Raw genomic sequence first — 14,912 nt, 5'->3', positions numbered from 1 at the left:
AGTAGAGAACAAGACTGATAGCAAGATCAAAATTTTAAGAACAGACAATGGTACTGAATATGTCAATAAACAGATGAAACTAATTTTAAGATCTTCAGGTATAATTCACCAAACCACAGTGAGGTACAATCCTCAACAGAATGGGGTCAGTGAAAGGGCCAACAGAACTATTGTAGACAAGGCAAGAACCATGTTATCAGAAGCAAACTTAAATAAGAAGTATTGGGCTGAGGCAGTCAACATTTCAGTTTATTTGATGAATCGTTCCCCAATAAAGGCTATTTCAGGGAAAACACCATATAAAGCCTGGTATAACAGGAGGCCAAACCTGGCACACCTTTAAATCTTTGGTTGTCAAGCAATGGCACATGTCCCGGATGAACTACGACAAAAATGGGATGCTAAATCAGAAAGACTCATATTTGTTGGTTATGGTGAAAACAAAAAGGGTTATAGGTTGCTCAACCCGCAAACAAATAAGGTAGTATACAGTAGAGATGTTGTATTTTTCGATGATAAAATGGAACAATTAAAATCAGATGAAATAAAGGATGAATTCAACACATTTTTGTGGAAAATAAATCAAGATACAGCAACAATTGAAGAAAATTCAGTCCACGAAGAATCTGAGCAAGATGAACTAGAAACGACAGATGAACAAGGGGGTAGCTCATCAACAGGTGAAGAAGAAATTGTATCAAGTAGAGGGAGAAGAGTAAATAAACCCAAATATTTACAAGATTTTGAAATTTATGCTACTTATGATCACCTAATACTTTCAGATGATCCTCAGACATATGAAAAAGCAATTGTTGATGAAGAGTGGAGAAAACCAATTGAACAAGAATTGAAATCTCTAGAGAAGTTGCAAACATGGTCAACATGCGAATTGCCGGATGGTAAAGTAGCCATTGATACAAAATGAGTATTCAAAACCAAAGAAGATGGAACAAAGAAGGCTTGACTAGTTGCGAAGGGTTTCCAAATTCAAGAAGAGAATCCACATAACATATATGCACCTGTTACGAGGATGTCTACCGTAAGAATGTTATTAGCGAAGTCTTTACAAGAAAATTGGAATTTACGACAACTCGATATTCCAACAGCTTTTTTAAATGGTATGCTCACATCCGAAGTATACATCAAGACACCTAAAGGATTAGACATAGGGAAATCCAAAGTACTCAAACTAAACAGAGCTCTATTCCCTATGTAAAGAAAAATTTGTAAACATATGCAAATTGTTAAATATCATAGAATACTAGATACGATTGTAAAACTTTTGTTGAGAAAAGTGTTTAAATCGAGGGGGAGTGTTAGAAGAAGAGACAATTCAGTGATATATATTTTTTCTATGGTTGACACTGTTGACAATTGACATAATAACAAGATGAAGGTTCAGTAATGTAATGAAGTAGCGTTGTAATGAGTTTTCAGTTTGTTAATAATAAATAACTTAAAATATTACTTTGCTTCCACAAAACATAAACCCTAACAGTTTTTCTCTATTATATGTTGATTTTTCGGGAGAAGAAATAAATTTGTTTTTAATATATGCTGTATTTTATTTATTTTTTCAACTTAGCAAGAACTAATAACTGGTTTATATAGCCTATTTACTTTCACAAGCAGAATTGATTTGATGTTAATATTTATTTCAAGTGAGTTTACTGTTTCTTCGGAACAACTATAAAATTAATTTTGAATTGATCACATTACATACTTGCTCTAACACTAACTTAATTTTGGTTTGAGTAAATCAATACTTTCATTCGGGTATATGATTCACTACCTTCAAATGAAGAAACTACTGAAATTGAGCAATTCAATATCTTGTCTTGAAAATATTTTATATTCAAACGAAATTTTTCAACCACTAATTTCAAGTATATTCATTTACTCACAACTAATATAAGAAATTTCTTTGGGCCAATAATACCGACAATTAAATTGAAGAATTTCATATACTTATTGGGAATACTTCAGACTGAAAAAACCAGATGTAGACTGCTCTTTTTTGTTATTGAGTTGTCGGTAATCAGAACAGCAAAAAATTCCGAAATAGGGTAATTGATTAGTTTGAATAGAGCCTAAAATTATGCCGTAATAATTTTTTCTATATTCATATTCGATTTGCAGTTTTCACGTACTGACGGAATGGGATGAATGTAGTAGTAGAACTCACGAATTCTCGTTAATCTGAGCAGCAAAAAATTCCGAAAAAGGGTAATTAATTAGTTTGAATAGAGCCTAAAATTATGCCGTAATAATTTTTTCCATATTCATATTCGATTTGCAGTTTTCAAGTACTGACGGAATGGGATGAATGTAGTTCTAGAGTTCTCGAAAATCTAAGGAGCAAAACATTTTTAAATAGGGTAATAAATAGTTTGAATAGAGCCTAAAATTATGCCGTAATAAATTTTTACATGTTCATATGAGATTTGCAGTTTTCACGTACATACAGCCGGAATGGGATGAATGCAGTAGAAGTAGGTACTCATGAGTTCTCGGTAATCTGAGGAGCAAAAAATTCCGGATTAGGGTAATTACTTAATTTGAATAGAGCCTAAAATTATGGCGTAATTATTTTTTCCATATTCATGGGAGATTTGCAGTTTTCACGTACTGACGGAATGGGATGAAAGTAGTAGTAGAACTCATGAGTTCTCGGTAATCTGAGCAGCAAAAAATTCCGTAATAGGGTAATAAATTACTTTGAATAGAGCCTAAAATTATTATATTATTCAAATTATTCTGATGAGTTTATTTACGATTGGGTTCTGCTAGCTTACTTGTAAAGCTTGCAGAACCCAGGGTTCTTTTAAAAAAACTTAAATTCAGAAACTTGGTAATGGGTTCAATCGTAAGCCTAAAAAGGGCCAAAAATTATGGTGTAATCAGATTTTCCATAAGATGTCGATTAGCTTGGTGGTTCTGCTAGCTTAACGTTAAGCTAGCAGAATTCGCGATTTCTCCGACAATTCAAGAGCAAAAAATTTTTGAATAGGGTAATAAATTGCCTAAAATGAGCCTAAAATTTTGGCCAAAAAAAAAATCGAAAATTCGAAAGTGGTTCTGCTATCTTAACGGGGGTCTCTTTCCAACTGTTGATTTTGTCAAATAATATTTAACATCTAGGAATTCTTCATTCTATATTTTTCAAAACCCGAAATATTAGTCATATCCCAGCGAGCACAAATATCCCAAGGATGTTTTGTTATGTTTCGAAAATGTTCGCATAAGGATGTTTTTTGAGACATTATATTGACATCCCAGAGAGGTCTCAAAAGGCTAGAGATTTGAAAGGAAATATAATGCCTGAATGCCATCCAGAAACTGCCCAAAATACGCAATAAAATTTTAGCAAAGGGAACAAGCCTGATTGTTTGTGATGTGTTTTTTAGCGTCAATAAATGGTAAACAGTACCATGAGGGGATTACACGACATCTGGATGCATGGATATTAATATATCCATGCATTCATCTTTATGGTTTTGATGTTGAATAAATGTTTTCTTGCTGTAGTTTCTGACTCAATTCAGTTCATTCGGTACGTACTTTCAATTTCTTAATATGTGAGTTTTGTTGATCAAGCTTGAAATGCCTTATTGAATTTTTCAATTTATTATACTCACTCTAATTGAAATCTTAGCAGATTCTCATAAGATTTATTATAAATATCCATAAGGCAAGTATTGAAAAAAAAATTATAGAAAAAAAACAAATTATTGTTAAGTATGTTCATTTATTGATCTTGAAACAATTTGGTCAGTTTTACTTTTTAAATTTTCAACAAATAAGTAAATGTTGCATATCAGATCAATGAAAATAAAAAAAAAACTTTAAATTTCGAAATTGTTATTACCGTATTTTCAGTTGTTTCAATGAAATGCATATTGAGTTTGATATGCTACAGTTTTCTCAGTTTTACTCTAAAATATTCTGACGTTAAAAATAAAAAACTTATCCTCCACCAATAACATAATACATAACATGTTACAAAATATGTATTCCTACGCTATATAATGAAACGACATCCAATAGCAGAAGAAATAACCCAAGATTAATAATTATCTCCAAGTTCATAATTCAACTTCTTAGTGGGCGGTTCCTTAACAACTTCTTCCATCAATATTGGAAGCTTATACTCCAACAACATGTTGTTGTCTGGTGGCAATCCCAAACAAGCCCTCATGATGTTCTCTATGCAAGCTCTCTGCCTGAAGAGGGCATTCACAACAGGAGTACCATTAGGTACCAATGGCGCTTTGCACAGATAGCTCAATATCGAAAGAACTGAATGGAAACCAGTGAACTCTTGATCTGTCTGGTCTGATTTCTTTATTTTGATTCTTGTACAGAGCTCGGTCAATATGACCAGATCAAGTATCAATGGAGTTGCCAGAAGGGAGTCTTCACATGTGTTGTGGACCGCGAGGGTGTTCAGACCACCCATCATGATCTCTGAGACGTATTCGTCCATTGCACGTTTGGAGTCACCTAAAATTACGAATTACATTCTTAGGAATCACAACAACAAATTTTTATAATAATAATCATCATGATACAAATACATATACAGAGTGGCCACTTTTTTAATGGGATTGTATTGGTTGGTAACTATTAAACCATAAGAGTTTGAAGGTCGGTCAAATAGAGAAAAAGTTGCATTCATAGAAGCATTGTCAAGCAGTTAAAAAATCGAGATTATCAGGGCCGGTTATTGAGATATCATAAGAAAAGTAAATTCGGTCATTTTCATTTTTCTTTTTTTCCCACTTTATTTCAAATATTATCAAAAAATGTTACAGGAATTTTTTATTCGACAGTAAATTATCCTCAATTTGAAGTAATCAGATTTCGTATCCAACGTTTCGTACTCTCTCGGCCACCCTCAACCCCATTTTTTTCAATAGGGTCCTGCATATTTTATGACACTTTTCGAAATAACTTCTTACGCTGAATTCAACGATATATCATACAATGTCATTAAAAGTTGATTTTCAGGTGATTTTGAACCTTATCCAATTTTCTTTGGGTCGGATCTGTATTACATTTAGTTACCTTTAGTTTAACAACAAGCAGTACATTTCGATAAGAGAATCAACTTACTCATCTTGAACTAAATGGAACATATGAGAATCAAAGCAAGAAAGCATTAATAATTATTTACATTTTTCAATTCATAATAATTAAACGAAAGTATCATCTAATGAAAAAAAATCAAATCATTATTCGAAAGTAAATGAAAATTAATAAAGTAAGTGTTCGAGATGTCCACAATTTTGTAAAATGCGCTTTACGTTTCTGGAACCCATACTTCTTATACATTTGCTTATTTCGTCTCTTTGAATACCTTCCATTACATTCTCAATCTTTTCGCGAGGAATCACTATAATTGAAACAAATTACAGAATCGAACTTTATTTTGAGATCATTATGATATAATTTTTGCAAGGCTTGGTATTCAAATTTAAAATCATTGTATTCGCGTCTCTTGACAATTATATTAACAGCAGTTTTTGATAAATTCCATTCACTGGCCAAAGTTCTCAATTTTTTTTCTGGGTTCAATTGAATTTGGGTCAGAACATTGATATCGTTGATAGACTTGTTTTTTCTTACATACACACCAGAAAATTTGGATAAATGTCAAATCACCTGAAAATCAACTTTGAATGACATTGTATGATATATCGTTGAATTCAGCGTTAAAAGTTATTTCGAAAAGTGTCAGGAAATATGCAGGTCCGTATTGAAAAAAATGAGGTTGAGGGTGGCCCAGAGAGAACGAAACGTTGGATACGAAATCTGATTACTTCAAATTGAGGATAATTTACTGTCGAAAGAAAAATTCCTGTAACATTTTTCGATGATATTTGAATTAAGGTGGGAAAAAAAGAAATTTCAAAATGACATAATTTACTTTTCTTATGATATCTCAATAACCGGCCCTGATAATCTCGATTTGTTTGAACTGCTTGATAATGCTTCTATGTATGCAACTTTTTCTCCATTTGACCGACCTTCTAACTTATATGGTTTAATAGTTACCAACCAATACAATCCCATTGAAAAAGTGGCCACTCTGTATACAATTATCAATTACATTTTGATGTTCATATGATCTTGGCAAATACTTGTATGTCACAGATCGTTTATTGAAAATCAAATGTCAAAATATTTTATGTGATAGCGCCAATCTACAATGCAAAACTGGAAAACAAAACAACTAAAATCAAATCATAATATAGTATTGGCTACACCCTATGCAACGATTCCTTACCTCAAAACTTATACACCAATGTCATCAATACACCAATAACGGGATACATTTTAGATGTATTGTTCCATTCGAGAGAAAAACACATGTATAATATTTGACCAAAAATAAATTGGGAACGGACATTCATAATTTTGAAATATCGAATTTTACAGTAAGAAACCAATAATGGAATAAATATCTTTGATATAAATGAAAACCGTCCATATAAAACAAGTGAGTATTTTATTGAAGTAACTCGTGTTTTTCTTGTATAAACTATAAAGCGAAAAAGGGGAAAGGAAACAGGTTTTGCAATTAAAAAAACTGATTAGAGACTCGCCTAGTAAAAATTGAATACCCTGTGTAACTGGAAATAATATATTTTCATTACGTAGAGTTCGAGCAATGAGGACAGTGGCGTACAATAATTTGATCGTGTAAAAATTGAATCCACGAATTCATCAAGCAGCGGTTATATCAAAGGGCTCGATCTGATCCTGATCCAATTGTCGTCGGCACAATCATTATTTACATACGGGCTATAAATGTTAAAATGATGATAAACAATCGCGTAAAAATTAAAGAGATCCTGAAGCAATTTCTCCTATTGTTTAGTACCTTAAAATAAATAAATAATTACAGATTATATCTTATTATCCCTTTGTCGGCACTTTTGATTCTAATACTCACTGCCTAAACATTCTCTAAACCAATCAAAATCTTATTTATGAGTAAGTAAACTTCTTGGGAAAATTTCTTCAAAAAAGGAAAATTGATGCAGGTGAATTTTCAAGTTTTTCACGTTTGAATACAACAGCTGAGACACTTCGACAGGTGAAACCAATCTCAAGAAGTGTATGTGAATTCAAAAGACATTGGAAACGAATCACCAAATTTTTTTTCGTTTATAAATCTTCATCCATCGATCGCAATTGTCTTTAAAAGACTTCACAGGAAGCAAAGTGCCTGACTTATTGCCAGAGAATATATTTTCGATATCTATAGAGGGGTACAATTTTGCTTTCGCCTTTCTTTTCCGAAATTCGAAGCTTTATTCTAAAACTTGTAAAAAAACTTGTTAAACATTTATCATTCAAAGTATTGTCCATCGCTGGCCACTACTTTCTCCCAATATTTCGGGCAGTGTACGAATCCTTCCTTGAAAAAACCGGTCATTTTTTGAAGCGATCCACGAATTGATCCAATTTTTTACTTCTTCATAAGACCGGAAGTGCTGGTCAACCAGGCCGTATGTTATTGATCGAAACAAGTGATAGTCCGAGGGAGCAACATCTGGAGAATACGGCGGGTAGGATAGGACTTCCCATTTCAACGTTTTTAAGTATGTCTTGACCACTTTCGCAACATGGGGTCGAGCATTGTCATGCTGTAATAGTATATTCTAAAACAAGTTGCAAAATAGGCTCCTATTCCAACACGAATGCGAAATTCGATAACGAGCGACGAAGGAGCGAGTTTTGGAACGAATGAGTGTTGGAATTGCCTTCTGCAACGAGTATTAGAAGATATTTTCTCTATTTCAGTCAAGTTTTGTGAAATATTGTCGAAATTCAATGAGAAATTCAGATTATATATCCTAGTGACATTTGTATTGAATCTTGGCAGTTGGTGTGACTGTTACGAAAATTGACAGATTACGGAATTTGAATAGTAGGTTTCGAATTTTGAAATGATTTATAATTATGCATTATACTCGTCAATTATGTCTGACGAAATCAATTTAACACCAACAGAATTAAGACAAATTGCGAATATAATGTCGCAAATCATTTCACTAAATCCAAATTATATTATAGGTATTGACAATTTGATGTGTTTTGAATTTTGATAGGATTGGAAGTCTGTGTAGACAACCACAAAACGAAAAGTATAACTGGAAACAATGCTGTAATGAGTTCATTACAGTACTGTTTTTAGAACTGTAATGAATAACTCATAACGCGACTGAAATAGAGAACATCACTTTATCATGTCTCTCGTTGTATTGCGACCGTTTGTTTTTCTATACTCGGCTCAAACATATCAATTGCTTTCGATAACGATCGCTTGAGATTGTTTCAGTCTGTTTCAACAATTCATAATACACTACGCCGAGCTGGTACCACTAAATATTGAGCATGACCCTGGAACCGTGAATATTCGGTTGGGCCGTCGACGTGGAAGCATGGTGGGGATATTTCCATGATTTTTCTGCGCTTTGAATTATCGTAATGAACCCATTTTTCGTCTCAAGTCACAATGCGATGCAGAAATTCCTTCTGTCTCTGCCTTGCAAGCAGCTGTTCACAAGCGAACAAATGCCGTTCAACATCTCTTGGCATCAACTCGTACGGCATCCAATTTTCTTGAAACTGAATCATTCCCATGACTTTCAGGCGTTTTGAGTTGGCTTGTTGCGTCTCTTCTAACGATCCTGCCAATTCTTGTTGCGTTTGACACGAGTCTTGATCAAGAAATGCCTTCAATCTGCTTCTTCGAAAACCTTCTCTCTTCCCCCGCCATGCTGGTCTTCGAAGTCAAAATCGCCGTTCTTGAAGCGTTGAAACCAACTTCGGCACGTTCTTCCACTGATAGCAGCCTCGCCATAGGTAGTTGAGAGCATTCGATGAGCCTCAGCTGCAGATTTCTTCATATTGAAGTGGAAATTTAAAGCAGATAACGAGGAGTTGACTCGTAAGCTGACATGTTTAATCGAGAATAACTTTATGATGCAAACACAAATCGATTAATATTTCGATTGCGTTATGTTTACGAATACCCATGTTTATTGTATGACATCTACGATCGATTTATTTTAATTAATTTTAGCAATATAATTAGCCCCGCCTACTGGTCACTTTTTTTCTAGCACGATAACAGCTCATAGCGTCTCCTTCTATTCTATCTCCATGGACTACCACTTACCGCTACAGCCATCTATTGCAGAACGGCGAAAGCAAACTTATACACCTAAGATCACAATTATCATAGAGCATTTTGATATGTGGCAGTTAGCCGTGAGACACGTTGTACTAGTGTACTATAATATTTCTTAATAACTTTAAAACTAACCAACATAGGGAACGTATTTGATGACAACCACGTGATCAGGTTTCTCCCCAGGCTGATACAAAACATCATTGGACTTCACCATATCGTCCACAACGTTACTCTTCGAAATCTGCAAGGACATTGATAAAAAAAAACCCTCTAATCTGACTTCTTCCGAACCTACCTCCTTCGAACGGAATTGAGCAGGTGCTGACAGATTTTTGCCATCATTGTTCCCTAGATGGTTATAACTTACAATGCTGACAGGCTTGATCCCGGCAGAGACCAAGAAGTCGACGATGACGCTCTTAAATTTGGTCTGGCCGGATTTAAAATCGTCGCCGGCAATGAAAACACCCTTTTTTTCTGCAAATTCGATCAGGCCCGGAACGAAAGTGTTCTGCGGGGATCCGTTGATGTAGGGACATCCCATGCTGATGGCAGCGTAAGCGAACATGGTGGAGGGTGATACTTCTTCGTGGTTCTCTTCTATGGCCTCCCTCAGGTTATCGGCGGTGTCGTTCACTCCTGCTATTATGTCGCAGAAGCGCTCTGTGTTCGCAGTCCAGAGGACAATAACCCTCTCCAGACGCTCCTTGGATCGAAACGAATCTATGTCTCTGCATATCTGATTTATTTGTTTCTTCTTGCTGCCTTCTATGATGTTGTCGGCTCTTGAAGACTGTAACAAAATTTATCGAATTTGAACTTCAAAGTTGGGATTGAGATTATTCAACTTGAATTCTTGAACTGAGTGAGAGTCTAACCCACATAAACCTTTTTTCATGTGCCATTCAATAAATATCATGAAAATTAATGATAATTAATTGCCATTTCGAGATTTTTAACAGCTAAAATTCATCTAAAACCACTCATGATCCAAGCCAAATATCTATATAAAATTTCATCAAAATCAGTTCAGTAGAACACGATATATAAAAATCTCAGAGAAGTGAAGAATGCACTGCCGTGAAGTCAGGTGTGTTAATTCATCCGCTAATTGCACCATTGAATACCACATCACTGTATATACCTAGTCCGTTCAGGTATTATTGACACCCCGGGCGGCTGTGGGAAACCGAAATTGAATTGGTAATATTTTGTCAGTAATATTTTGAATTGCAGAATTCGAGTAGATATTGGAAATGTCATCATTGATAGAAGATTGAATTTAGTTCAGTTTGTTTGTCTAATTGTTTCAATCCAGGAAATTGTGAATCTTAATTGTACCAATACTATCAATTTTGAATACCCATCGATTAATCAATTTGAGTATTTCTCCCGACTCCCAGTAGGGTTAAAAAAAAAGAAGGTGAAGAATCATTACAGCCTGCATCATTAGTGGAAGAAAACTTGTGCAATAGTATTTTATCTTCAAAGAATCATTGAATGATTTGATTGCGAATATATCGGTCTGAATAGCATTTCACGAATCAATCAAAGACAACATTATGTAAAATTAATTAGTTTACTACATGTTCAAAACAGTTGATCAAAGGAAAATTGATAAACGGAAAAAAATAATGAATAGACTACAGAGAATATTTGCAACAAAATGAAAAATGCATTTATCTAGATAAGACTCAGATATTTGAAAATGATAGTCTTATTCAACAGTGGACTCTAGAAAGAAAAAAACCAAAAGGTTTAGCAAGTATATTCAAGGGTAAAGGTAGAAGGTACACTATTTTGAAATCTGGAAAAATTTTTGGATTTTTACCTGGATGTTTTGACAGTGGTGATCATAAGGATTACCATAAATCTATGAATGGAGAATTATTCCATAATTAGGTTGTAAATTAATGCCTTCTCTGCTGATAATTGGTATAATGTGTTAGTTCACAGCTCACATGATGAATTTAAAAAATTCTTTGGAGATTGACTGAAGTTAGGATTTTTGAGGAATAACGAGAAGAATGGATGAACAGGTAACCAACAAAGGTCACATCAAGCTATATAAATAAGATATGTAAAAAAAGTCATTGAATCTATATTTTATTCATGAAATCTCCGTTGGTATCATATTGGATTAGTTCTTTATTCTTCTTGAATAAGCTGTGTGAAGCTGGCAGCCCCAAATGTGATTTTTTGGATGAAAATTTCAGGATCGTTTGTCCATCGTAGGTCCACGTTTGTCCACTCAATAATTTCATTTGTCTACCCCCAGAAACAAAAAAATCGACCATTCAATAAGCGAAGTGTGAAGTTGGCTCCCCATATGCGAATTTTGAGCTCAAAATTTCAGGATCGTTTGTCCATCGTAGGTCCACGTTTGTCCACCCAATAATTTTATTTGTCCACCCCCAGAAACCGAAATAAATCGACCATTCGAAATTACGCGAAGTGTGAAGTTGGCACCCCCAAATGCGAATTTTGAGCTCAAAATTTCAGGATCGTTTGTCCATCGTAGGTCCACGTTTGTTTACCCAATAATTTCATTTGTCCATCCCCAGAAACAGAAAAATCGACCATTCAAAATTACGCGAAATGTGAAGTTGGCACCCCCGAATGGTCGATTTTTGTGATTTCTGGGGGTAGACAAATCAAATTATTGGGTGGACAAAAGTGGACCTACGATGGACAAACGATCCTGAAATTTTGAGCTCTAAATTCGCATTTGGGGGTGCCAACTTCTCATTTGGCGTAATTTGGAATAGTCGATTTTTTTGGTTTCTGGGGGTGGACGAATGAAATTATTGGGTGGACAAATGTGGACTTACGATGGACAAACGATTCTGAAATTTTGAGCTCAAAATTCACATTTGGGGGTGCCAACTTCTCACTTCGCGTAATTTTGAATGGTCGATTTTTTCGGTTTCTGGGGGTGGACAAATAAAATGATTGGGTGGACAAACGTGGACCTACGATGGACAAACAATCCTGAAAATTTAAACTCAAAATTCGCATTTGGGGTGTTATATATTGTTCAGTAACTCAAAAGGAATAAATTGTATTGCCGGAGAGAAAATATGGACTTGGGCCACTCGTCCCACAACCAACGATGAAATGTCTGCGACACCTTTCACAGAGTGAAAAATAAAGTAAAAATGCGAATTAATAACCCGAACTCAAAGCAAGCCACCAACGAATTGCACCTCACCTTGTGGGTTGAGATGATGGAGTCTGGAAGGTCCCTTCTTATCTGCATCCGCAGCTTAATCTTGAAGAACACACAAACCAAAACCGCACCAACACCTTTTGCGCGTTTCAATTTATTGAAACTTTAGTTCTTTAGCGTTCACAGCGAATACTTCTTGATTTTAGCGTTTATTTTATCCACTTTCGGAAAATTACGTATCGTGTGAAACACAGCGATTAATTATTAGTACATGTGTTCGACTGTTCAATTTAGTCTTCAAAAAAAACGTCACAGGCGAGCACCGCGCATATACGTCCACGCTTCCTTTCGGCGCAAGACGTTGGCCAGCAGGAAATTAAAAATAACAAACAAAAAGGAAACCGGAAAACAAAACAACTGTGAAAGGTCTCTAAAGCCAAATTTTAAATTAAGAATTCCGTGGTTACGGAACAGGGGGTGCCAACTTCACACTTCGCGTAATTTTGAATGGTCGATTTTTTTTGTTTCTGGGGGTGGACAAATGAAATTATTGGGTGGACAAACGTAGACCTATGATGGACAAACGATCTAGGGCATTTTAAACACTTTTTTGCGATTTGGGGGTGCTGCTATGAAAATGAACGGAAAAGATGTATTTTATTATATCTCTCGAACGGTGCCTGGACAAATGAAAAAAAAGGTGGACAAACGTGGGCCTACGATGGTCAAACGATCCTGAAATTTTCATCCAAAAATTCGCATTTGGAGGTGCCAGCTTCACACAGCTTCTTGAATATTCCATGGTTTCGGTCTCTATGGTTGATCCATCAATATTAAATTTGCACTAGGCTTTAAATTGTCATTCCACATCAGAAGGCCAATTTTCACCTAAATCGGATATGCAGTTTTGAAATTAACAAAACAACTTAATTTTGAACGGTCATATTTTCGAATCTCCTTGGATTTTGCCCTCGGTTTCTGTTCAAGATATCCAAAACATTCTGAAGCATTTTTTTTCAGTTATTTTTATGGTTTATATGATACTCATAACACATCATACAATTCAATTACCGTTTTAGAAATATAGATCAGAGTTGGTGTTTTTTAAATGGGACACCCTATATTTTCCAGTGCAGTATTTTAGACACAGATCTGTTGAAAAGCATCCCGTTATGATTTTTTCAAAAAAGCCTTACGTTTTAAAGATTTTGAGTTTTTCGACTGTATTTTTTTGATGGGACACTATATAATATACATTTTTTCCATATTTAATCCATTTTGGGTCCATTTTATAATTGTAATATAAATTCATATAAAGGATGTCCTATTGAAAAGCATCAACTAACATAACTAATATCTATGATACGTTATGAGTGAAATATAAAACATAAACATTACTGAGAAAGCATAAAATTGATTGAATCTCGAATTAAATGAAAAATATTTATATATTATTAGGTATACCATCAAAATAATGAAGTCGAAAAACTCAACATCTTTCAATTGGGTGACATTTTTGAAAAACTGATGAGGGGATGCTTTTCGACAAATCTGCGGCTAAAAAACTGCGTTGAAAAATATGTGTCTTATTTGAAGAACAGAAAACCTTCTCTATATCTCCAAAATGGTAATTGATTTTTATGTTCTGAATGAGTATCATATGAAGCATGAAAATTCATGAAAAATACGTTTTAGAATTTTCCCAATATCTCCAACAGAAACCAAGATATAGCGGAATATTTGAAATACTTAGTCATTTTTTCAGAAAGGCCCTGTAATTCGAGAACAAATCGAGATATCTATGACCTGCTTTCTTATATCCTATTATTTCGAAAAAAGAGATCAGGGGTCCTTCAAAATTTTTTTTCTGAGTCTTGTAGAGTCCTAGACATCCTGTACTCAATCGCTGCATTCGAGATCCGAATCTACCCTATAAGTTTCAAGTTTTTAGCTTTTTTCGTTCGGAAGTTACCACATTTACGGCCGAACATAATTGAATTTAACGACGAATTCGGACCTTATCGTTATCCATTTACAGCTCAAAATTCTAAAATGTAGCGCTGTGTTTTCTTGTTCAACGTATCCATATTCTCATTTGAATAAATATTAAGATTAATTGATAAAAGTTGTTTTCCCCTATGTTTTCGTGTTCGGGGACTTCCTACCATCGTGAAACCTGTTCTAACAGTATCCTTATGCACTGCGTATTTGTTTACGACAATGAAAATTACAAGAACCGTTGCATAACCGTTTTTATTAAGTTGTTTTTCTTGCGTTGACCTTGAACGTTAGGAATTTCGCATTTGCTTGTTTTTGCGACAGTCTTTTAAACGTCGACAATGATTACAGTGGAATGTTATAACTATAAATTAATCATCAAGGAATGAATAGAATACATAATGGTATGAATTTGATACATGAGTAAAATATCCCTGATTGTATAATCAGTTTTTGTGACGAATTTGCTAACGCAGAGACACTTAAGACTTAACACTTCCTAATTGTCAGTAATGCATTTTGTTCAATTGATATAAA

General features: G+C 34.5%; 1 protein-coding gene across 9 annotated transcripts in view; it reads right to left on the bottom strand.

The window, feature by feature from the left end:
- Nucleotides 1-3,731: 3,731 nt before the first annotated feature.
- The window catches only part of LOC123686342 (inositol-3-phosphate synthase 1-A-like), a 34,756-nt gene continuing 23,575 nt past the window's right edge, over nucleotides 3,732-14,912 (bottom strand). For all 9 annotated transcript variants that reach the window (XM_045626394.1, XM_045626396.1, XM_045626395.1 and 6 more), the window contains 3 exons: nucleotides 9,504-10,001; nucleotides 9,341-9,449; nucleotides 3,732-4,503 (listed from right to left, as the gene is read on the bottom strand). In XM_045626394.1, the coding sequence (XP_045482350.1) occupies nucleotides 4,067-4,503; nucleotides 9,341-9,449; nucleotides 9,504-10,001 (1,044 nt within the window). In that variant the 3' untranslated portion in view covers nucleotides 3,732-4,066. The remainder of the gene's footprint in view (nucleotides 4,504-9,340; nucleotides 9,450-9,503; nucleotides 10,002-14,912) is intronic.

Source organism: Harmonia axyridis, chromosome X (genome assembly GCF_914767665.1).
Source record: "Harmonia axyridis chromosome X, icHarAxyr1.1, whole genome shotgun sequence".
Classification (NCBI taxonomy): Eukaryota; Metazoa; Arthropoda; class Insecta; order Coleoptera; family Coccinellidae; genus Harmonia; species Harmonia axyridis.
The sequence above is the reverse complement of the archived record's forward strand: the minus strand, read 5'-3'. Positions and strand labels throughout refer to the sequence as shown.